This window comes from Carettochelys insculpta, chromosome 6 (genome assembly GCF_033958435.1).
Source record: "Carettochelys insculpta isolate YL-2023 chromosome 6, ASM3395843v1, whole genome shotgun sequence".
Classification (NCBI taxonomy): Eukaryota; Metazoa; Chordata; order Testudines; family Carettochelyidae; genus Carettochelys; species Carettochelys insculpta.
The window spans coordinates 15109019-15131489 of record NC_134142.1 but is presented as its reverse complement, the minus strand read 5'-3'; the positions used below and the strand labels follow the sequence as shown (position 1 = coordinate 15131489).

Genomic DNA, 22471 nt, shown 5'->3' with positions numbered 1-22471 from the left:
CCAAACTGGACAGTCTCTGCATAAAAGAACGAATGGACATATAACAGGCTTCAGGAATGGCAACATACACAAACTTGTAGGAGAACATTTCAATCTTCCTGGACACTCAGTAACAGATTTAAAAGTAGCAGTCTTAAAACAAAGAAATTTCAAAAATTAAATGGAGAGAGAAATCTCTGAGCTGCAATTCATTTGCAAATTTAACTCCTTCAACCAGGGATTAAACAGAGACTGGGAGTGGCTGGCCCCTTACAAAAGCAATTTCTCTGTGATGGAACGTCACACCTCCACATTAGAATCTAACAATGGGCCACATCCCCTCAACTGATCTTAATTGTTTTTTCTCCTCTCTTGATGTAGACTACCGATACTGGGCCATTTCCACCCTGACTGAATAGACCTTGTCATTTCTGGCCCTCCCTTTTACTGGGACCCCACTCTTTAAACACTCCTCTGAAACCCCTCCCCGCCCCCACTCACGCATCTGATGAATCAGGTTTTTGCCCACGAAACCCTATGCTCCAAAATATCTGTTAGTCTATAAGGTGCCACACAACTTCTTGTGGTTCTCTACATCTACATTGCGAGTCATTAGAGAAACCCCATTCAAAGAAACTGGCCGTACAATTCCCTTGAGACCTGTTCAAAATCAGTTCAGGGATGGACCAGCATGTCAAATTCTGCTGAGCAGATGGTAGGACCAGTGACAAGAGAGGAATTAACAACAGTCATTGCTGACCTCTCATTACATCAAGCATATTCCACCACCAGACATTACAGGTAGGGTTAATACAGGCAGTGTCCTACAAGCATTGCATAAAGCCAAAACTGAGCTATACTAATATCCAGATAAGCCAGACAGGTCTCCACCTACCACTGCTCACAGGTCTGATGCTGGCACCTGCTCTGCCAGTGTCTGTCTATCCACATAAAGAGTTGCATTAGTTTAACTAAATCAGTGTGGGTAAATGAGTGTCAGTTTGCGTGTAGAGCAAGACCTGCAGAACTAGGGTGACGAGATTTCCCAAAGCGAAAATGGAACACCCCCAGCTGCTCACCTGAGTCTCTCTCTCTCTCACACACACACACACACCCCGCCTAGGAGGCTGTTCCCCTAGCTGCTCACCTGAGTGTGTGTGTGTGTGTCTCTCTCTCTCACACACCCACACCCACACCCACACCATGAGGCTGTTGTCAGTCCCTTGAACCCTCCCTGCTGGGACTCTGCCTCACTCCACCGGGCTGTTGTCTGCCCGCTGGAACCCTGCCACACACCCCCCATAGAACTGGCACCTCTACTTGCCGCCCCGCGTTCCATACCCCACAGTTTTGGCGCACGTGGGCATTTGTCCTGCTTGCTCCTCCTGAGTGATCAAGTTAGAAATGCAAAATGTCCACTTTTGCCCAAAAGGGTCATGACAGCTGGGGCAGTGCTTAAAAAAGGGCTCAATCAAAATGAGAAGTACAGTCACATTTCTATGTTCCGTAGAGTGGTCACCCTTAATACATTTCCATTGCCTTCGCTAGTTCAGTCACCAGTCGCCGTCAATGTGTCCATTGCCTTAGCTAGTTCAGTGCCCATAGGAGCTCTTGCAGACTGAATGTTGCAGATAATGAGGCACATGATCTAGAAACTGGAGGCAAAACTGGAAAGCTTTTAAAAGGCGGTGAAATGTTGATCATGCTGAACTACTCTCTATGAACCTAATCTGACATGTCTGTAATGAAAACACACTTTTTCTACCAGCTGTTTCTGACTCAACCCCATTCCTTCGGTGTACAGGGGAAATGATTTGAAAAACCATCTGGCCTCTTTAAAGAGAGGAGCTATTTTTACTGTTATGATGAGCCCAGGCAAATACAAAACAACAAATGGAGTGGTTTGAAAAACAAAGAGAGAGAAACAGCTGCTACCTTGTAGTTGTCAGAGTACAAACATGACACAGAGCATGTGGATCTTTGTGCTGAAACTTCTAGCCCTTCTGCACGGGTCTGCAGCCAGCCAATGCCCCACAAACAACTAGGCCCAAATAGTCACCACCTGATAGGTTGCTAGCACATAAAGGGATGAGAAAATTAACCTTTACACCTCAAGGTTGGCTAGTTTAGGTAGTGGGAAAGTGATACACACTAACTGATATCCAGGTCTCCAGGTCAAACCAAGCCTGGTCAGCCAGCGACTAGACGCTGTAACCACTGGACTGCTAGTCCGTATCCTGTGTGTAATGAGTGGGTGGGTCTCGGTGTAGTTCCTAGTGCATAGCTATCCTCAAATGGCTCCGACTAACGTGTTGGTTGTCACTCTCAGCAGAAGGGCCATGCACCCAACTCAATGCTCCAGGGAAATCCAGGAAGTTTCAGAGGCTAACCAGGATTCTCAGATATTCCAAGATTCCCATTCCAGAAGCACCCAGTTGTGGAGCTATCTACCAACAGCAGCAGGGAAGCCTAGCAAGTGGTGTTCAGCTACTCCAGGAAGACAGAGGCTGCTAAGCAACACAACATAGGAAGGAACTCCTGGCCTCTCTCTCTCAGACAATGAAGGTGAAGAGAGGCAGATCAGAATAATTAAAGATCACATTGGATCTTCTGACAAATTTGAATGAATTCAAATCAGTGGGACTCAAAGAATGAGCTGAAGAAATCTTGTGGCTACTAGCAATAATATGTACAAAAGTACGAATGAGAGGAGAGGTCCCAGAATACTGGAGAAAAGCTAACATAGGGCCCATCATTGAAAAGGGAGAAAAGGAGGAGCCCGAGAACTACAGATCAATCAGACTCACTTTGATAACTGGGAAGCTACTAAACCAATGTTCAAAACACTCAATTTGCAAATACCTGGAGGATGAACGAGTAATCACTTGCAGCCAGTGCAGACTTACCAAGAATCAATCATGCCAAACCAGCTTGATTTCCTTCCTGGACAGGGTAACTGGTTTGTTGGATAAGGGTAATGCAGTAGACATAATATGCCTGGACTTCAGCAAGGCTTTTAATAGAGTCCCATATGATATTCTGGTAAGTTAACTGAAGATATGTGGGCTCGACAGAACTACCATTAAGTGGATATATAATTAGTTACATAAACATGAACAAAGGATGACTATTAACGGAATGGTGTCCAGCTGGAGGAAGGTCTCACTTGGGGTTCCACAGGGGTCTGCTTTGGGTCGGGTGCCATTACACCTCTTTATTAATGACCTAAATGGTGGTATAATGAGCATACTGATCAAGTTTGCAGATGACACAAACCTGGGGGGCACAGGTAAAATTCAGAGGACACTTGGTCCATTGAAGAACTGGGATATAGACAACAAAATGAAATTCAACACAGACAAATGCAAGGTGCTAGACTTGAGGAAGGAAAACCAAATGCACAAATTCAGAATGGGCCATCGCTGGTTTGGCAGTGGCACTATTGAGAAAGATCAGGGAGTTGCGGTGGATCACCACCTCAGCATGAGTAAGCAATATGATCCTCTTGCCACAAAAAATGCAATTTTAGGTTGCATTAACAGAAACATAGCATGCAAGTCATGGGAGGAGTACCAGAGCATACCACTCCACTTGGCACTGGTTAGGCCTCAGCTGGAGTATTGTGCCCAATGCTGGTCACCAGGGTACAGAAAGGATGCAGAGAAAATGGAAAGGATCCAGAGGCCAGCAACAAAAATGATCACAAGGACAGAAGGCAAGCGGTAAGAGCAATGGCTGAAGGAAGTGGGGAAATTTAGGCTGTGTCTATATTATGAGCTAAAATCAACTTTATTAAAACTGATTTTTAATGCTGGGTTTTATATATTGGAATTTGAGCATCCTCACCTTCCCACAGGCTCCCCACAAATTCAACTTATTGCTGCAACACACAAGTCGTCAAACAACAACTGCCGCAGCAGTGCTTTGTGGGAGCCTAAACCACAGCTCCCTGAGCCCCATAGCATTCTGGGTATTTTCAGTGGTGCAGCATGGGAAAAAATGCCGCACAAGTGGCTGTGGGTATCTGATGACATCTACCTACATTTCATTCCCCTCATTGCCCTGCTGTGTTAAGCAAACATTCTTTTTTTCCAGGCAGAATCTTGCTTGTGTAAGTGACTTGTTTTTTGTAGGTGAGGAGAGAAGAGGGGATGGGAGGGGCAGCAAAGCGCAACCCTGCTCCTCTCTTCCAGCAAAAGTGAAAGCTGTATCCGCATACCGCCTCAGAGTCAACACAGCCTAGTGGGTACGTTGTGGGCCAGGCACGACAGAGCCAGGCCACAACACACCTTCAGTGCAAAATGCTAATGTAAGTCAAATGTTCTGAATTACCAGCCTATATGTATCTTACCTCAGCTTGCTACAGCTGTGAAGAGGAGACAAGAAACAGGGCAAATGCTGTCTACATTGTCTTTCTTACTCCACAGCATTGGGAGTGAACTATCTGGCACTGCTTTCAGTTAACTGTTTACTGATCATGACACAGTCACTGCACTGACCTATCTTACATTTGGGAAGCTATTCTGCATTGGGCAGCCAAAACGAGATCCATGGCAGATTACCAGATACACAGGGGGGACCTATTCACAGCCATTTTCATGGGGTAAACCCAAAACACACTTGACGGAAGCACAGTTGTGAAATTCCTGCCCAGAGATAGAAACATCTGCAAAAACAGCATGAAGCACACACAGCATAACTTATGCTTTCTGGCTAGCAGAGTTATGATAGATTTGGGGAGTTACTCTCCTTTTTATTTCCAGACAGATCAGAATCAAGCCCCTAATGAATAATTGATCAAACACTCAATGCACAACCACCATCAGTAATAGGTCATATAAAAAGGAAAAGGAACATGAAAGCTACTTACCCTCATTGCTCATGACATCAACCTGTCTCAGGGAAATAAAGCATCAATGATGCTGGTTTTTAAATGTGCATGCTGCCTCGCATTTTCAGATAATTCCCAAAGTGATTATTGCCATATTTATTTACATAAATCTAATCCCACAACCCACCAATGCTGGAGAAGAACTCAGCCAGACAGGATGGTCTGATGTTGTCTGGTACACCAGGATCAAAAGAACCCTCAGACACAGCATCATGCTAAATGTTACAGAATATTGCAAATGGCTCATTAGAGAAATGACAGCACCATCTGGAGTAAGTCACAAGGGCATAAACAAAGCAGAATGTGGAATCTGATCCTGCAAAGCTTTATTCAGGTCAGTGACTTGGTTTCTCACCTGAATATGCACTTGTAGCACTGGACCAAGATGAAGCTTGAAAGTGCTGATTAACATTTATTTTAGTTAAATCCTTGTGGTCTGAAAAACTTTGTGCACCCATTCCACTGTGACCAAAAATTACACTAGCGGCTTCAGCTGGTGCACACCAAATATTAGTGTGATTTCAGGGCCACATTTTCAAAGCTCTTTAGGTGCCTTTAGAGAAAGGCATATCACAACCAGGGAAGCCCATTAAGCTCTCTCTAATGTGACAAATGCTGCCTACCTCCCGCCTTAATTGTCTATCCTTTCTTCAGCAGAATCACACCTTCTGCACACCCACCTCCTGAGCTGCACACAAGGTGGCATATTTCAAAAGAGAACAATGTTAATTCCATGAGGTAACCTTGGGTTTTGAAATTCTGATTACACTGCCAAATTAAAAAATGAAAATTCCTCTTGTGCAGAAGGCTTCCTTTAGAACACTGTTTTCCAAATAAATGGAAGCAATCGAGAATGAAACAGTGATTTAAAATGTTCTCCAAATGACACATCACTCAAGTCTGAAGCTACATTTTTCTTTTCAAAATTATTCCATAGAGCACAAAAAAGCTTTTTTCAGATAATTCAGTGTGTCCTAAGTATTAAGAAAAGATCCTACGTCTGTAGGCGATATTTTTAACTAAGATGGTATGTTCCAAAGATTTGCTTTACAATCACTACAAAAGGACGTAACACAAACCTCCAGCTGTAGAGTGAGAATTCAATTAATAGATCAGATGACACTAACACAACTAAATCAAGATATCTGAGAGGGTACTGGATAGCTACTAAGAAGGTCAAAGGAAGGATTGTTGCAGGAATCCGTGTAACGCTATTCAGAAAAGCCTCCTACACAATTGCGTTTCATCTGAAGTCTTTTACTGTTATTTATTCCTTCTCACAACACAAGAGCTAGGGGTCACCAAATGAAATTAATAGGCAGCACGGTTATAACAAACAATAGGAAATATTTTTTCACACAACACACAGTTAACCTGTGGAACTCCTTGCCGGAGAATGTTGAGAAGATCAAGACTGTAGCAGAGTTTAAAAAAGAACTAGATAAATTCATGGGGGATAGGTCCATTAATGGCTATTAGCAAGGATGGGCATGGAGGGTGTCCCTAGCCTCTGTTTGCAAGAGGCTGGAAATGTGCAACAGGAAATTGATCACTTGATGACTACCTGTTCTGTTCATTCCCTCCAGAGCACCTGGCACTGGCCACTGTCAGAAGACAGGATACTGGGCTTGATGGACCTGTGGTCTGACCCAGTATGGCTGTTGTTATCTAAAAGGCACATTCAGGGGGCTGGTATATTACTTTCTCAGACAGCACAATACATGATGCTTTCCCCAAATTAGCGAAAAGCCACAGCAATCACTTCTCCAGCAGTACCCTAAACCCAACATCTTTATGCCACCCCAGAGATGAGTTAGTTCACCAAACCATAAAATGAGACTTCGAAGATTTTGAAAAGTGACAGCCTATTTTTCACGGACACCCACTAATTAGGGTGACCGTCCTTCCTTTGCTGAACACAAAATAACTAGTAAAGCTACTAACTCAAGCAAGTTCAATGGCACCCAATCAGAACAATCCAGGAGAGAAGTCCAAATGAACATCAAGTTAACTGAGCCCCCCACTAAAAAGAAATACTGCAATTTGGATTTGTTTGATTGACCCTCTTATCTTTAAGACTTTAGGATTCACTTGGGGGGGTGACGCACTGTCACTGAAGTGTGAGGGAGTCACAGTACCCAGCACCCCCCATCCACAGTCAGAGGAGAATCTCAGCCAGCAGAGAGAACAGGAGGTTTGTTAGCTGACCGGGATACAACATGGAACAGACACGTTAGCACAGAAAACCAAAAGTCAGTGCAATCCAGAAATCAGGAGCTAGGGCCCGGCTCCCCATATCCCTTTCCCAAACCAGATGAGTCTGACTTACTCCCAGCTGCTGGTTCCAAACCCCGGCCAAGTTCCTCTTTCAGCCTTTGTCCTGAGTCCCAGGCAAAGGATGTCACTTGGTCACACATCCTCCTGGGCTCAGGTTATGAAGGGTGAGAGCCTTTGTGTACATGTGGGAGGCTATCACACCCAAAATTCCCATCACCCTCTAGTACAGTACCAAGGAAACTGAGGCACGTACATAGGATTACTGTAGACAGTAGAACTCACATGCAGCATAAGGCAAATAAAATCCCTACTTCATCACACACACATTCCTCTATACTGGGAGGTGACTGACCAGCTGCCCTGACCATCCCTGATACCTGGCGCTGCATCTTCCTGAGGCAACACACGCAGGGGCATGCAGGATATTACACCCTCCCCCCCGCCAGATTTCTTCCGGGGCTCACACCAGAATGTGGCCAGCGGCAGCCTTTTGGCACTTGGCAAAGGAGGAAAGGGATGGAGCTGCTTCCAGCAACAATGCAGGAGGAGAGGAAGAAGGGATGACCCAGCATATGTCTGTGCAGAGCCAGAGTGCCTTGGCCTTTCCCAGGCTGCCGCCCAGCCAGAGGCAGTGGGGGAAGGAAGAAGCCTGTTGACCAGGCTGCTGATGAGCTGAGTCCTCCGACCAGGGGCTGGTTCTCTGCACAGTGCTGAGAAGAGGATAAGTCCTGCCAGTGTGGATACAAAGCAGCAGCAGAGCTGGGGGCAGGAAGTGAAGAGGCCAGTGAGTGGGGAGCATATAAAGGGTTGAGGCAGGAGTACAGAGGCACCTCACCAGCTACTGCAGCTTGCGGCATGCAGCCAGTGCTGGCCAGAAACAGGACGTGATGCATCTTTGACCAGCCACCAGCCTTGCTCACCCAACAGCATTACGGGCTCCCCCCCCAGCTAACTGGTGGAGGGCGGCTGGCAAACAAGGATCAGGCCAGCCACAGGATCCGGCAGCATTGATGGTAGGGAGGAAAATGGAAAATATGGAACAATTTGCCCATTTTTAAGAAAAAAGTTGGGACCCCTGCAGGAGGGCTTAAATATAGGAACATCCCTTTAAAACCAGGACTGCTCGCTGCCCTCCCACTTTCTGGAATGCGTTCACTTGCCAAATCTCTCGGCCACCCACTGCACATCCATATGTGAAGGCAGCCATCTTGCTTGGCACTAGGGACTGAAGCAGGATCCACTAGAACAGAGGTCAGCAATCCCTGGCAGCCATGCCAAGAGAGGCACGCAAGCCCTTTTTCATTGGCACACAATGGGGGAGCTCAGCCCTGACCCTCCTCTTCCATAAGGGAGCTTGCTCAAAGCCAGGCCGCCTGTACATTAACAGAAGACCAGCTAATGCTGCCATCCACCGCCTAAATGGTAAAACTCTGCATCTTCATTTATTTATTAATGAAGCTGTTGTATAGCTGGACTACCAGGGACTTTAAAAAATATCTTCGGCACTTGGACGGTACACGGAGGTCAAAAGATCAAATTTCGGCATGCTGCCTTGGAAAGGTTGCTGACCTCTGCTCTCGAGCTAAAAGCACACCGTTCTACATCTAGAGCTAAAAAGCCAAGCTGTGTAGTTGGGGGCTGTAACAGAGCCACATTTTCCTGTGGATTGCCCTGGCACGCCGCCCCACAAGATTCTTTTTCTGCTCCAGTTTTTATCCCATGGCCAGCACCGGGGAAACTTGTTCAGATAAACCCACTTGGTCACATACGTCCAATCCAACCTAGAGGCCTTTACAGACTCCTTCAGAGAAAGCATGACTGGTCTGTGGGTGTGGTTAGCCTTTAGTTTAGTGCATTGATGCACCCAGTGGACATGGGAGTTCAACAAATGGGACTGAGCTACTGCAACGCCGACTTGTGTTAGGACAAGGCTTGAAAACATAATTATGGTATCACTTCTCTCTTCACACCCAGGAGATTTCCAACTCAGACATCCAAAGGACTCCAGCACCTTCCTGTGTCTCCAAAGCACACCTCACCGAAATGATAGGCACTGGGGACTCTCCCATCTCAGGACTACACCTGCTGATAAAATTTGACCAGGACATATTGGACCTTTAAAGGTTAAATTATTCACATAATTACATCAATGCCAAGCCCACTGGCTTCATGGTGGACTGAACTGGTGTGACTGAGAAGAGGCTGCAGATATTTAGCTGTGATATTAAATACCTCCTTGCCACCCTCAGACAAAACTTCCACCTTAGGCACCCACGGAAGTCACCTGTGACTGGATCTACCTCAAAATACTGGTACAAGCTGCACCTCCTAAAAACCGGCACACTCTCGTCCAGCAACTTCCCCCATCTGGCAGGACCAGGGATATTACTGGACCAGACAGCTAGGCAAGAGGACAAGCTGCAGCCCACATCCTCTGGCATCCCCGAAGGGCTGCAGCCAGCATCCTTGACAGCCACATGGGAGGCCACATGCCCCAGCAACATTGTCGGGGGCAGCCATGCAGGGCCAGGGCCAGCATCCCCCAGTAGCTCCACACGGCTGGTGGAAGTCAGAGCTGACTCCCCCAGAAGTCCTGCTGGGCTGGGGCAGCCACACAGCTGGAGCCAGCTTCCCCTGGCAGCCCCACATAACACAAATGAGAAGAAAAGAAAGTTTATTCCAACAGAGGAAGTGTCAAATGGACTCTCTCAAAGTATAATACCAGTTATGAAGTTCACCTTCTATTGTATGTTTGCACAGATCAATGCATTTTACTCATTTGTAGCCCTCTGGCATAGTCCTTTTGATATCAACTAGACTAAATTGACACAGAAAAGTTTAGCAGGGGCATAAGTATTTGCAAAATTAAGCCTAAAACTTGTAACTGTCAGTATTCTGGTTGTTGCTATAAATCTACTGTCCTCCTTCAACTCTGTCTTGCTCTTTGCGTCAACATTTTGTGGCAATGCTTTTCTTCCTCGGCTTCCTTAGAAAAGTTGCCTTTCAATTTCACTGTGCCTCCTACACAAGTCAAAGCACTGTACATGGTTTTTAAATAATCCAGTCTACTTATACAACTCCAGCGATGCTTCATAACAAACAGGAAACAATTGATCAAAAATCTGTCCCCTGCACAAACAGCTGATTCAGCCCACAGAACCAGGAGTACAAAATTAGAGACACATTTGGGCCATGTCTACACTAGCCCCAAACTTCAAAATGGCCACGCAAATGGCCATTTCGAAGTTTACTAATGAAGCGCTGAAATGCATATTCAGCACTTCATTAGCATGCGGGCAGCCGCGGCGCTTCGAAATTGACGCGCCTCACCGCCACGCGGCTCGTTCCGACGGGGCTCCTTTTCGAAAGGACCCCGCCTACTTCGAAGTCCCCTTATTCCCATCTGCTCGTGGCCATTTCGAAGTTTGGAGCTAGTGTAGACGTAGCCTTGGAAACCTGTGGTCCTTTGTAGCTATAATGTGTGCAACTCCCTGAAAACACAGACATATCCGTACACCAAGATTACGCAAGCCTACTCAGATATTCATGTAAAAATGGGGCCAGCCCACTCATATACGCAAACTAGGCAGTTGTTTAGGGAGCCTGGATTTAAGGGGAGCCAATTTAGACAGAAGCAATTTTTTTCTCTGTTTAAAATAAATTACATATTAATGTGTTATCTCGTACAAATAAAAGAATCAGAAATTGTACTTGTAAAACGCTGCATCATTGCCACGTCGGGTGGAGTTATTCTATTTCACATTGTGGAACATAGCTGTGTGTTTAAATATGAAAATACATCACAGCACAGCTTTAAAAGAGCACCACCTGAATTTGTGCCCAGGGCAGAGGGGTCTGGCAGTTAAGTCCTGCTTCGTAGGCCAGTCACACAGCACAGTCAGTGCTGCTTGCTGTTCTGTGGCAGCGGGTCAGCGACCCCTAACACCTGTTCTGATGTTAACAGGGACGTGATCTTGAACACTCTGTGCCCCCAAAGAATTTGTCTCGTGTTGGACTTGAAAATTTGGTAAAGTTTTTAACATGACTGTAAAAGGAGAATCACAAGCACTGTACTGTTTAGGTACAACTCAAAAGGATTAAAATTTTAAAGTGTCAGCTACTGGGCAGCTGACCCTGAAGAATATAACTGTATTAGGATTTATGAAAAGCTGAAAAAAATAATCAATAAACTTTCTATTTTTGCAACTCCTTTGGAACACTGAGTAACTAAAGATAAAATGGCACGCTACACTTTTGATTTTTTTTCTACACTAGATGTGGGGGTGAGAGGGCACCAAAGTCATAGTTCACCTAAGGTGCCAAAAATCCTAGGGCCAGCTGTGTGTGAGTACAATAAAGTACCTGTAAGATAAACATCCAACGAGGGCATTTAAAAAACTATTAACTTCCCAATAAACCCCATGTAAAGAAACAAGAAAAATACCTGAAAATGCCAGTTTAAGAAAAAACATCAAGACAATCTGGAATTCATCTTCGACAAGGAAGCACCCAACATTTTCTAACACAGTAAACCCTCAAAATCCATGATTTTGATTTGCGCTTAATTTGAGTTAACGCGAGTTAAGCGCAACTCAAAATCACGCTCCCCCTGGCCCTGGGTCAACACCCCTCCCACCCCCGGCCCTGTGTGGACCTGGTTCAACACCCCCCGCCCAGCCTCACTCACCAATCACACGTGGATCTGGCTTCCTACCACCCCCGTGCTCAGTTCTGGCTTCAGTTCACCCCTCATGTGTGGCTCTGGCTCAACCCCCACATCCCCAGTTCAAACTCCCCCTCCGGCTCAACCCCCCTGCCCCAGTTCAAACCCCCCACATGTGGCCTGGATTCAACCCCCGACCCCAGTTCAAACCCACCGAGGCCCAGCTTGCCACCCGAGCACGGCTTCAGCTCACCCCCTCCCACCCTGCACGTGGCTCTAGCTTAACCACCCCCCACGTGTGGCTCTGGCTCAACTCCACTCCCCCACCCCCTTACAGCCCTAACACACCCCAGGCTTAATCCCCTTGTCCCCCTCCCACAGCCCCAACCCACCCCCAGGCTTAACCCTCCCCAACTGCCCCTGCAAACCCCAGAATTTACCTTGCAAAAGGAGCTCCAGGTGCTCCTGCTGCTTCCCCAGCTGCAGAACGTGCACTTCGCCCGGGAAAAAAAGCTGCCTCCCGACTTATGCAAAATTCAAGTTACGTGAGGGTGCGTGAGACCGCAGTCCCCACGTAAATCAAGGCACTACTGCACTTTAAAGTGACTCCCTCAAACAGCCTGGTGTTCTTGCACCAGTCCGCCTCTCTTTCTCTTCACAATTTATTTCCTCTTGGAACAGTTCTCATTTGATAAGAGTCTTACAAACCCTGAATGGATCTAATATTATGAAGAACAGATCCTAATGTTCAATATGCATTAAAGGTATTCAGCTTTTTTTTTTTTTTTTATAACTCACTGGTCCCTTCCAGTGATGCAGACTCAGGTGAACCCAAAACTGCCACATTCAACCCCCTTTAGTCCCCTCAACCCCAATCCTTGAGACAGAAAGGACATGTCAGTGGATCACTAACAGAGATCAGAGGCTGTTCTCTGTAATGACAGAGGGCAAAATAATGAGCAATGGTCTGAAGTTACAGGAGAGGTATAGGTTGGATATGAGGAAAAACTACTTCACCAGGAGGGTGGTGAAGCACTGGCATGTGTTGCCTAGAGAGGAGGTGGAATCTCCTTCCCTAGAGGTTTTTAAATCCTGGCTTGAGAAAGTCCTGGCTGGGATGAGTTAGTCGGGGTTGATCCTGCTTTGGGCAGAGGACTGGACTCGATGACCTCCTGAGGTCCCTTCCAGCCCTAGTATTCTATGATTCTAATATAAATCAGAGCAGCCTCAGGGCTTCTCTAACATATGCCTGGCTGCTGCTGGCCACCAGTAATCACCAACCAATAGAAATGCTCTGGTCATGCCCTGTTTCTGACAGGAATGGCCTTGAAAAGAGGGATGAGAGGCTGCTGCCACAGATAACACTACAGTGGCACTGCTCCACCCACAACTTTACTCACTCTGGGAGAATCCCCAAAGTTCAGACAGCTTTGTGACTGCTCTGTCTACACATGACTGGAAGTCCATTTTATGAACTTGCCAACGTGCCAGTTAAATTTTAAAGCTGAAATCTAGCTTGCCAATCAGACACCTATCATAGCTAACATCTAAATGGAATGTAATATGGGTAACACTTTCATACGGTCCAGGGAGCATTTGCTGACTAACTATAATGTTATGTTCTTCTCAGATCAACTTTTACCTTCAAAAGTGTTTCTCAGATCAGGACACAGCTACCTTAAACAAATGTGTTGATTCACTAACCACCACACAGGAGTTTATGTGTTTAGCTACGACAAGCATTCCAGCAAGGTTTTCAACATAAAACACACCTGGACTGTGTTTACACGACCAAGATAACTTCAAAGAAGTAAGCAACTTTGAAGTTGAGCGTCTACACACACCCTACTTCGAAGTTAAACTTCCAAGTAGGACACAACTCTGTTCCCAGGAATGGAGTAAGGCTGTCAACATTAACTTCAAAGGGAAAAACATGTGTAGACTCTCTGCTGGCTACTTCAAAGTAGTGCTAAAGTCAAAGTTAGCTCCTAGTGTAGATGCACCCCCAGTCAGAGTCAGGGCTCAGCAGCTGTAACAAGATACTAATCACCAGAGCTTCTAACTAGCTTGTAATCATGAGTTATCAATTCTTCATTTTCTCTGATAGCACTTACCACACTTCAAATAATTCTCTCCAAGTTAGAATGCACATTGTTTGATGGCACACTTGTGAACGAATACACTGCAGATCTTTGTGCTTGGCGTCAGACACACCTGCTTAGATTCCCAAAAGCAACTGCGTAAGATTATTGTTTGAGGTTCTCATAAACTAATTCATTTGGATTTACAAAGGAGGAATGTCCATACAACACCGCTTAGTTAAAATACTGAATATAGTTCCCTGAAGTTCCACTGGAAAAAGTACAGATTCAGCAAGGAAACTCTCTGTTACTTCTATTCAAAACCCCAGCAGGAGAAACAAAACCTCCGAAAGGAATCCCACCACTTCTCCTTGCAAGCTTGGGATAGGGGAGAGCTATCTTCTTTGTTAGGTGCAGCACACTCTAAGGTTCACCTCAATTTTACACTCAGGATAGTTGGAAGGGACAAACGTGTATTTCTACTGGAACTTGTCAAAAAGGTTCTCACGTTTATGCTCTCTCAAGTTCTCTGTAGCTTTCTTCAACTTCTAGGAAAAGATGGGCAATAATTTTTGACGGGGGGGGGGGGCACTCCAAGAATTTGGAAAGTGGCCAAGGGCTTCACTCTTCCATTACTTTAATGGGGGGGTGGGGTCTGGGATCAAGGTTGGGTGCAGAGGGGAGCCTGGGGTAGGGGACTGGAGTGCAGGAGTGCATGCAGGTTCTGGGAGGGGTTATGGATGAAGGAGGGGATTCTGACCTAGGTGGGAGGGGTGCAGAAGGAGGTGCAGGGTCTGGGAGGGGGTTCTGACCTGGGGCAGATGCAAGTGAAAAATTTTTGGTTGTGAGTTAGGAAAGGAGGGGGTTGTGACCAGGGGCATGGAGTTGGGGTGCCAGGCTCTGGTTGGAAGGTGCTTTCCTTAAGTGACTTCCAGCCAGCCGTCCAGTGGAAGCCTCAGGCCAGCTCCCTGAATGCTGGGACCCTGCACACCCCTCAATGCAGCTGGCTGTGGGGGCCACGTGCATCTCTGCATGATGCACGCCCTTGGAGAGGGTATCTCTGTGCTCTGCCTGCACAGCCCAGGCAGCTCCCATTGGCTGTTTTCTGGCCAATGGGAGCTGCGAAATTGTGCTGGGGGCAGTGAGCAAAGGGCTCCTGCAGGACCACGTGACATGCAGATGTACATGGCCCTTGCAGCCAGCTGCTTTGGCCACAGTGGTGTGCAGGACACAGCAGGCAGGGAGCCTGTGTGAGGCTCCTGCTGGGCCACAGAACAGTGACAAGCCGGATCTAGCCTGGGAGTCATATTTTGTCCTCCTCAGTTCTAGGAGATAGCATCAGCATGCAACAAATGGCTTTCCTCTTTTCTTCATCACAGGCTTATCATCGTTTACTCATTTCAAAATGTGCACGTCTCTATCAACCCAAACCGTCAATTAAAATTTATGCACTGCTAAGATGCTAATACTTCCTCCTCCTCCTGCTGCCATGTAACCCATACTACCTGCAAATTACAACAAGCATTTAGAAAGAAAAGACAATCAAAGCCTTGCTCATTCCTCTCAACTTAGTGGACAAAGTCCGTATATTCCTTATTTATAACCAGTACCTTTTCTTTCACACCCTTTGGAAATTACAACAGAACAAGAGATGTTACACTGAAGAAGCAATGCAGAATCCTCGACCTGGAGGAGAGCTCAGAAGGTCATTGAGTCCAGCCCCCTGCCCAAAGCAGGATCAACCCTAGCTAAATCATCCCAGCTAGAACTTTGTCAAGCCGAGACTTAAAGACCTCTAGGGATAGAGATTTTACCACCTTCCTTGGTAACCCATTCCAGATCTTCAGCACCCTCCTAGTGAAATAGTTTTTCCCAATATTCAACCTAAACCTTCTCCACTGTAACTTGAGACCACTGCTCCTCATTATGTCACCTGCCACTACTGAGAACAGCCTCTCTCCATCCGCTTTGGAACTTCCAGAGAAGGATGTATATCTCATTAATAAAGCACACAGATTAACTTGGGGGTGAAAGAGGTACTGGGCTTTGCGGAAAAATCAGCAAGCTTGACCACAATAGTCTTTGTCTTTCTGTTTGTCACTCCACAAGCTAATCTTGGCTGATTTAAAGTTTCTTCAGCCAGCTCTATAGTGAGATTACAGGATGCGATGGGTCACTCTGCAAAGGCCAAGAGGTTACCTTTGTTTGTGAACCTGTGGGAGGCTCTTTATAGCTAGTCAGATGGAAGGAGAGACATTTGCCTATATACATGTTTGCGAGACTCTTACCCAAATAACTAACAACCTGCTTTGTTTAAACATCCTGTTTTCTATTCCTGGAGGAACATGGGTGAGGAAAACAAAGGTACATCTTGTGACTAGGGATGTACAATCTCATTTAATTGGTTATTTGGTTAAATGCTAGGTTTAACCAGTTAAATGCTAGGTTTAATGGGTTAATCCATTAAATGGGTGGGGAGGCTGCTCCAGTGTGGCTGGGCTTGAGCAGCCCTGCCCGCAGTGCACCAGGGACCGAGACTGCTCTGGCCCGGCTGTAGCATTCCTGCCCACAGCACTGCTGCAGGTGGAAGGTGTTCCATGCAGCCCCTGACTGCAGCAGTCCCAGGTGCATCATGGATCGGGGCACCCCAGGAGCACCAGAGCAACCTTGGTCCCTTGCATGCCACAGGCAGGAGAACTCCAGCCCTGGGAGGGCCACTCCAGACCAGGCAGGCTGAGTTTGTAAAATATCACAAAATATGACAGACCATCTTAAATTATGTGTTCAGCATCGGCACTGCCCTTGGGTCCCAGCTTCCAGGCACTAACTTCTAGAAGCAACAAGAAGAAAGCAAACATTCAACAAAGTTGTAATAATATATAATTGAACAGATCAGGTCGTTCCATTGCTCTCTTAAGGCCTCAATGGCTGCATCTACACTAGCAAATTCTTTTGAAATATTTTTCGACAGAAGGGGGCACTTTCGAAAGATCCAGCAGAGTGTCTACACACAAAAAACGTTCTTTCAAAATTACATCAAAAGAACACGGCGCTCCTCTCAAAAGCTCTCTTCCGCTCCTGTTTCAGGAAAAGCACCTTCTTTTGAAAGAAGACGTGCGTAGATGCGCTGGGTGCCCTTTTTTCTGAAAGAGCAGTCCTCAGGGCTTCTGATGTTTCAGTCCCTGGCCTGTTCTTTCAAAAGAGCAGGACCGTGTGGACTCTCTCTTTCGGAAGAGCAGATCCCTCTTTTGAACCACTTCTTTGCATTCAGACGCACGCGTTCGAAAGAAGTTCTTGCAGAAGAGCTCTTCCAGGACTTCTTTTGAAAGATCTCTATAGCATAGATGGAGCCAATAAGAGCAGTGCCCCACAATCTGCATGTCATCTGGTCTTTGCCCAAGACAACCTTTCTTAGGGACATGCTCTTGAAAGAAGTCAAGGAACAAGAGAAGAGAAGTATCATCGTAAAGGCAGAGGGAAACTGAGATGCCCTGAATAGCCTGTCTGCTTTCAAAGAGCTCAAAGCCAGGTTTTTGGTCTGAACTATAACCTGCTATACACCATCATTTAAAGTATCAGAGGGGTAGCCGTGTTAGTCTGGATCTGCAAAAGCAACGAGGGGCCCTGTGGCACCTTATAGACTAACAGAAATGCGTGAGCATAAGCTGCACCTGACGAAGTGGGTCTTTGCCCACGAAAGCTTATGCTCACACATTTCTGTTAGTCTATAAGGTGCCACAAGGCCCCTCGTTGTTTTTGCACCATCATTTAAAGGGCTTCATGCCATTTTTCAAAAACAATTCTTCAACAACAACACACACACAACAACTTCCGCACAACAACAAAACAATTAAACGACCTTAAACAAGCATACATTAGTGTGTCTGCATAACAGAAGACGTCAACGTTTGATTTTTAAAAGCTAAGAGTGAACCCTGACTGAGGAGCTAATTCTGGCGAATCAAAGGGGGCACAACGCAGGATATGGTGACCAAGCACTCGTGTGTCTGACATTAGTTAGTAGAGGCGGAGGTCACATATGTGAGTATGAAACTACTGCAGAGAAGACTTCAGCCCAGACATTTCCAGGGAGAGCCAAAATGGAAGTTGACTATTATTAGTAATGGCATTGTGCAAAGGCTGCAACTGAGATCAGGGTCCCATCACTCTAGGAGCTGTACACACAAATCGGAAGAGGCAGTCCTGTCTCCCAGGAGCTTATAAGCTAGACTGTTAGGCAATCCACTTTGGGGGATATATCCTAAACAAATGGGCATAACCACAGGTGTAGACACAGAGGAGCACTGCCCCCGCAAACTGCAAGCTCCTCCCTCCACGCATAGCCCTACTGGCCTGACTGGGGCTGTCCCATCCCCACGTAAATCTAGGAGGAGTCCAACTGCACCTATGGATTTGAGTGTTATTTATACCTTCTTGCAACACAAAAACAATTCTTTCTGAAATGAAATATAAAATGCCTTCCATGAAACTCTTCCTGGCTCTCTTGGTAAACACCTACATTTTACGTAAAAGTGGGGCACTAGAACAGGTGGCAGGCTGAGGTAGGTAGCCAAGCTGAGCCTGCCTGATTGTCCTTACTTCATTGGTCCCATCCTGCTGCAAGGCAAAAGCTCACTGTTGGGGTCTACTTCTTACAGCCAAGATCCTGGGAAACCCATCTCTTAACAAGTGTGTTTTCCCTCCATTCTGGTAAGGACAGGATGATACTGACCACAGGAAAATACTGCTTTTTTCAGTAAGGTTTCCCTGGGCTCTGCCTATAAAACCCAGGCAATTTTCAAGGCTCACAGAAGGTGATGAACATAATTTGTTGGGGGAAAGTCAATGTGGTTTTAAAAAAAAGAAAGAAAGAAATTGTGCCTCACCAATCTACTAGAATTTTCCAAGGGAAGTCAACAAGCTTGTAGACAAGGGAGGTCCAGTGAATATAGTATACTTAGATTTCCAGAAAGCCTTTGGCAAGGTCCCTCATCAAAAGCTCTTAAGCCAAGTAAGATGCCATAGGAGAACAGGAAAGGGACTCCAAAGGACAACGACTGATTAAAAATAGGAAACAAAGGGTTGGAATAAATGGTCAACTTTCAGAATGGAGGGAAGTAATTAGTGCTGTCTTTTGGGGGTTGGTATTGGGACCAATCCTATTCAACATATTCGTAATCGAGCCAGAGAAAAGAGGAAATAGTAAGTTGACAAAATTTGTGCGTGACACTAAATTACACAGCGTAGTTAAGTCCAAAGAGATCTCACTAAACTAGGTCACTGAGCCATAAAAATTGCAGATTGCATTGAATGTCAATAAATGTAAAATAATGCACTCTGGCAAACACAATTCGAGCGTACACAGGAAATGATGGGGTCTAAATTACTTGTTACCACTCAAGAAAGAAATCTTGGAGTCATTATGGACAGTTCTCTGAAAACCTCCACTCAACATGCAGCAGTGGTTAAAAAAGCAAACAGAATACTGGAAATCATTAAGAAAAGAATAGATAATAAGACAGAAAATATACTGCTGCTGCTACATAAACGCATGATGCATCCACATCTTGAATACTATGTGCAGATGCGGTCATCCCATCTCAAAAAAGAAATCCTGGAACTGGAAAAGGTTCAAACAGCAGCAACAAAAATGAGCAGGAGTATGGAACAAAGAAGAGGAAAGAGAGATTAATAAAAGTTGTCTCTTTTCCAGGCTGAAAAGTCCAAATAAGGGGGATGACTACAAGATCATGACTGGTTTGGAAAAAGCAAACAAGAGACTGTTACTTAGGCCTTTTCACAGCACAAAAACTGGTGGTGGGGGGGGGGTTTGTCAACAAATGAAATAAATACTTATGGGGCTTAGAACAAACAAAAGGAAGTATTTCTTCACACAAGACACAGTCAGCCAGAGGAAATCGTTGCGAGAGGCTGTTGTGAAGGCCAACACTATAACAGGATTCCAAAAAGGAACCAGACAAGTTCCTGGCGGATCGGTCTATCAACAGTCATTAGCCAGGATGGTGTCGTCCCTGGCCTCCCTTTGCTGGGAATGGATGACAGGCCCAGGACAGATCTCTTAATGATAACCTGCTCTGTTCATTCCCTCTGAGGCACCTGGCATGGGCCATGGTCGCAGACAAGACACTGGGCCAGATGGGCCTTTGGTCTGACCCTGCAGGGCCCTTCTTAGGTGGGGTGCAGTGGGTGGGAAAGGACTTACCTGGGGCAGGGCGGTCAGTTCCCCTCTCCTCTGGGGGGAGGCAGAGATCTCCTTCTCCTCCCGCATTGCTCAGAGTGCAGCGGTGAGGGGAGTGGGACGCAGACAGACCCCAGGGGAGAGGAACGGCTGGCAGGAGGGAGGGCTGCACCTGGGGAGCCCGGCTGGGGCGGTCGGGGAGCAGAGGGGACTGCAGGCAGGTGGGGGCGAGGGGAGGGAGGAGGGCAGCGGGGGGGCGGGCAGGGCAGGCTTGTGTTGGAGCGCGGGGGGAGGGGCGGGGCCCGGGGCAATGGGGCCGGGGCAGGGAGGTTACGCTACGGGCGCGGGTCTGGAGCTCTCCCCTTGGCCAGCCCGGGGAGTGAGGGGGTGGGGATCGGCCCCGCCCCACAGCGCCCCTGGGCAGAGGCGTCTCCCGCGGCCCGGGCGCAGACCCCGCGCTCGCCCGCCCGCGGCGGGGGTGGGGGCCCGGGGCTCGCACTTACTGTCAGCCGCCATGGCCCAGCCCGCAGCCCGGCGCGTCTCGGCCCGGCACGACACGACACGGCGCAGCGCGCACACACGCCGCGGCGGCCCCAGCCGGCCGGCGCACCCCGAGCATCCCGCACCTGCCCGGCGCAGTCTGCGAGCGGCGCCGCCTTGCGGCCCCAGCCGGCGCAGCGCGGGGCGGACTCGGGACCCTTCCGGCTCAGCTGCGGCCCGCACCTGGCAACACCCCCAGCCAGGCGGAGCCGGGGGGTGGCAGGTTCCCTAGGGGAAGCAGGGCCCCCCTGCCCCCACCTGGGACCTGGAGAAAGGAGCAGGCAGCCCAGGGCCACCCACCAGGGCAGGCAGCTGCCTGGGTTCTCATTTGGCTTGGGGCCCTTGGAGCCCCAAAAGCCCCCAGGGCTGTGCTAGAAAGAGAGGGGAAGGCGCTGCTGGTGGGGGGGGGGGATTGCTGGGTGGGTCAGGGGCAGCCAGCTGAGGCCTGCAGTGCTGTGAGCCAGGCCAGGCTGCTGGGCATCTGTGCCCAGGAACACGCTCTGTCCCATGGAGCTTTGATAACTCTTGGCCAGGCCCAGTCCAGATCTATTAGTCACCTGCCATCCATCCCCCTGTGCCATTCATTCCTTACAGGTGGCTGAAACTGGCTGCTTCATAAGTGGCCAGAGTGGGCCCTGACTTGCTAAAATCAGCCACTCCTTGACATGGGGGGTTGATGCTTTAGGTTTTGAGCCTAAAAACAGCAGCTTCCCATGGCTGGAGAAGCTTCTTGTATATTTGGACTCCATAAGTCACCAAGTCATCCCCTCTACTCACATGAGGGTGAGTTGGTGTTCACACCCTGGAAAGGGTCTTTTGAAACCATGCTATCATACAGAGGCAGGGACCGTGCTGAGGCACTGCACCCCTGCACAGTATGAGTGCTAAACCCACCAATCATCAGAGAGGTAGCTGAGATAGTCTGTATCTTCAAAAATAACAAGACATCCTGGGCACCTTATAGACTAACAGATGATTTGGAGTATCAGCTTTCATGGGCAAAGATTCGCTTCATCAGATGCATGAGTGGGGGGGTTTCAGAAGAGGATTTAAAGAGGGGGTCTCAGTAAAAGGGAGGGCTAGAGCTGACAAGGTCTGTTCAGTCAGGGTGGCTATGGCCCATTATCAGCAGTTAATGTGGAGTTGTGAACATCAATGACTGGAGATCCATGGGAGTTGCAGAGATCTCAGCAGATATCCTGCCCCAGAGGAACTCCGAGTTGAAGTCTGACCTGTATGGAGGCCCCCACAACCACCACAAAAATGGCCCCAGGACAACTAAAAAAAATAAGTGGTTGACATTTTTCAGATTTCAATTTTTGACTCAAAAATGAGAGAAAAATGTAGAAGGAATCATCACAATTATTTATACCTGGTTTTAAACCATTGCTGGAAAAAATTAATACAGTAAACTTAGACCCTGTCTATTTACTTTTTAAATTACATCATTCAGAAGGGGAAAAAAATCACTGTCTGAACAATGTAACTTACATCAATTTAATGTAGTAACTACCCTGCCGGTTAATGATGTCAATGAGAAAGCACTTCATCAAACTGGCTCAAATGATGCTGCAATTGCAATAGCACCAATTTAGCATGGTATTGAACCTCAGCCCTGAACTATTGTTAGCCGATGGCCGGGTAATGAGTGGTCTGTGAGCCTAATTACATCCGAGTCTTTAACTGCTAGGACCGGCAGTCCCTTCGCAGTGGGCAGACAGGATGGCTGACGGATGCCCCCAAGATCCACACGAGTCTTTACCTGCTAGGACAGGCAGTCCCTTCACAGCAGGCAGCCAGTGTGGCTGACAGGTGCCTCAAATGTTGATGCAAAGAGCTTA

At 47.2% G+C, this 22471-nt stretch overlaps 1 protein-coding gene across 2 annotated transcripts in view; it reads right to left on the bottom strand.

Moving 5' to 3' along the window:
* Nucleotides 1-20686, bottom strand: part of SYT16 (synaptotagmin 16) — a 133202-nt gene extending 112516 nt beyond the window's left edge. For both annotated transcript variants that reach the window (XM_074998676.1, XM_074998677.1), the window contains exon 1: nucleotides 20594-20686. In XM_074998676.1, coding sequence (XP_074854777.1) covers nucleotides 20594-20606 — 13 coding nt within the window. In that variant the 5' untranslated portion in view covers nucleotides 20607-20686. The remainder of the gene's footprint in view (nucleotides 1-20593) is intronic.
* Between the last annotated feature and the right edge of the window lie 1785 nt (nucleotides 20687-22471).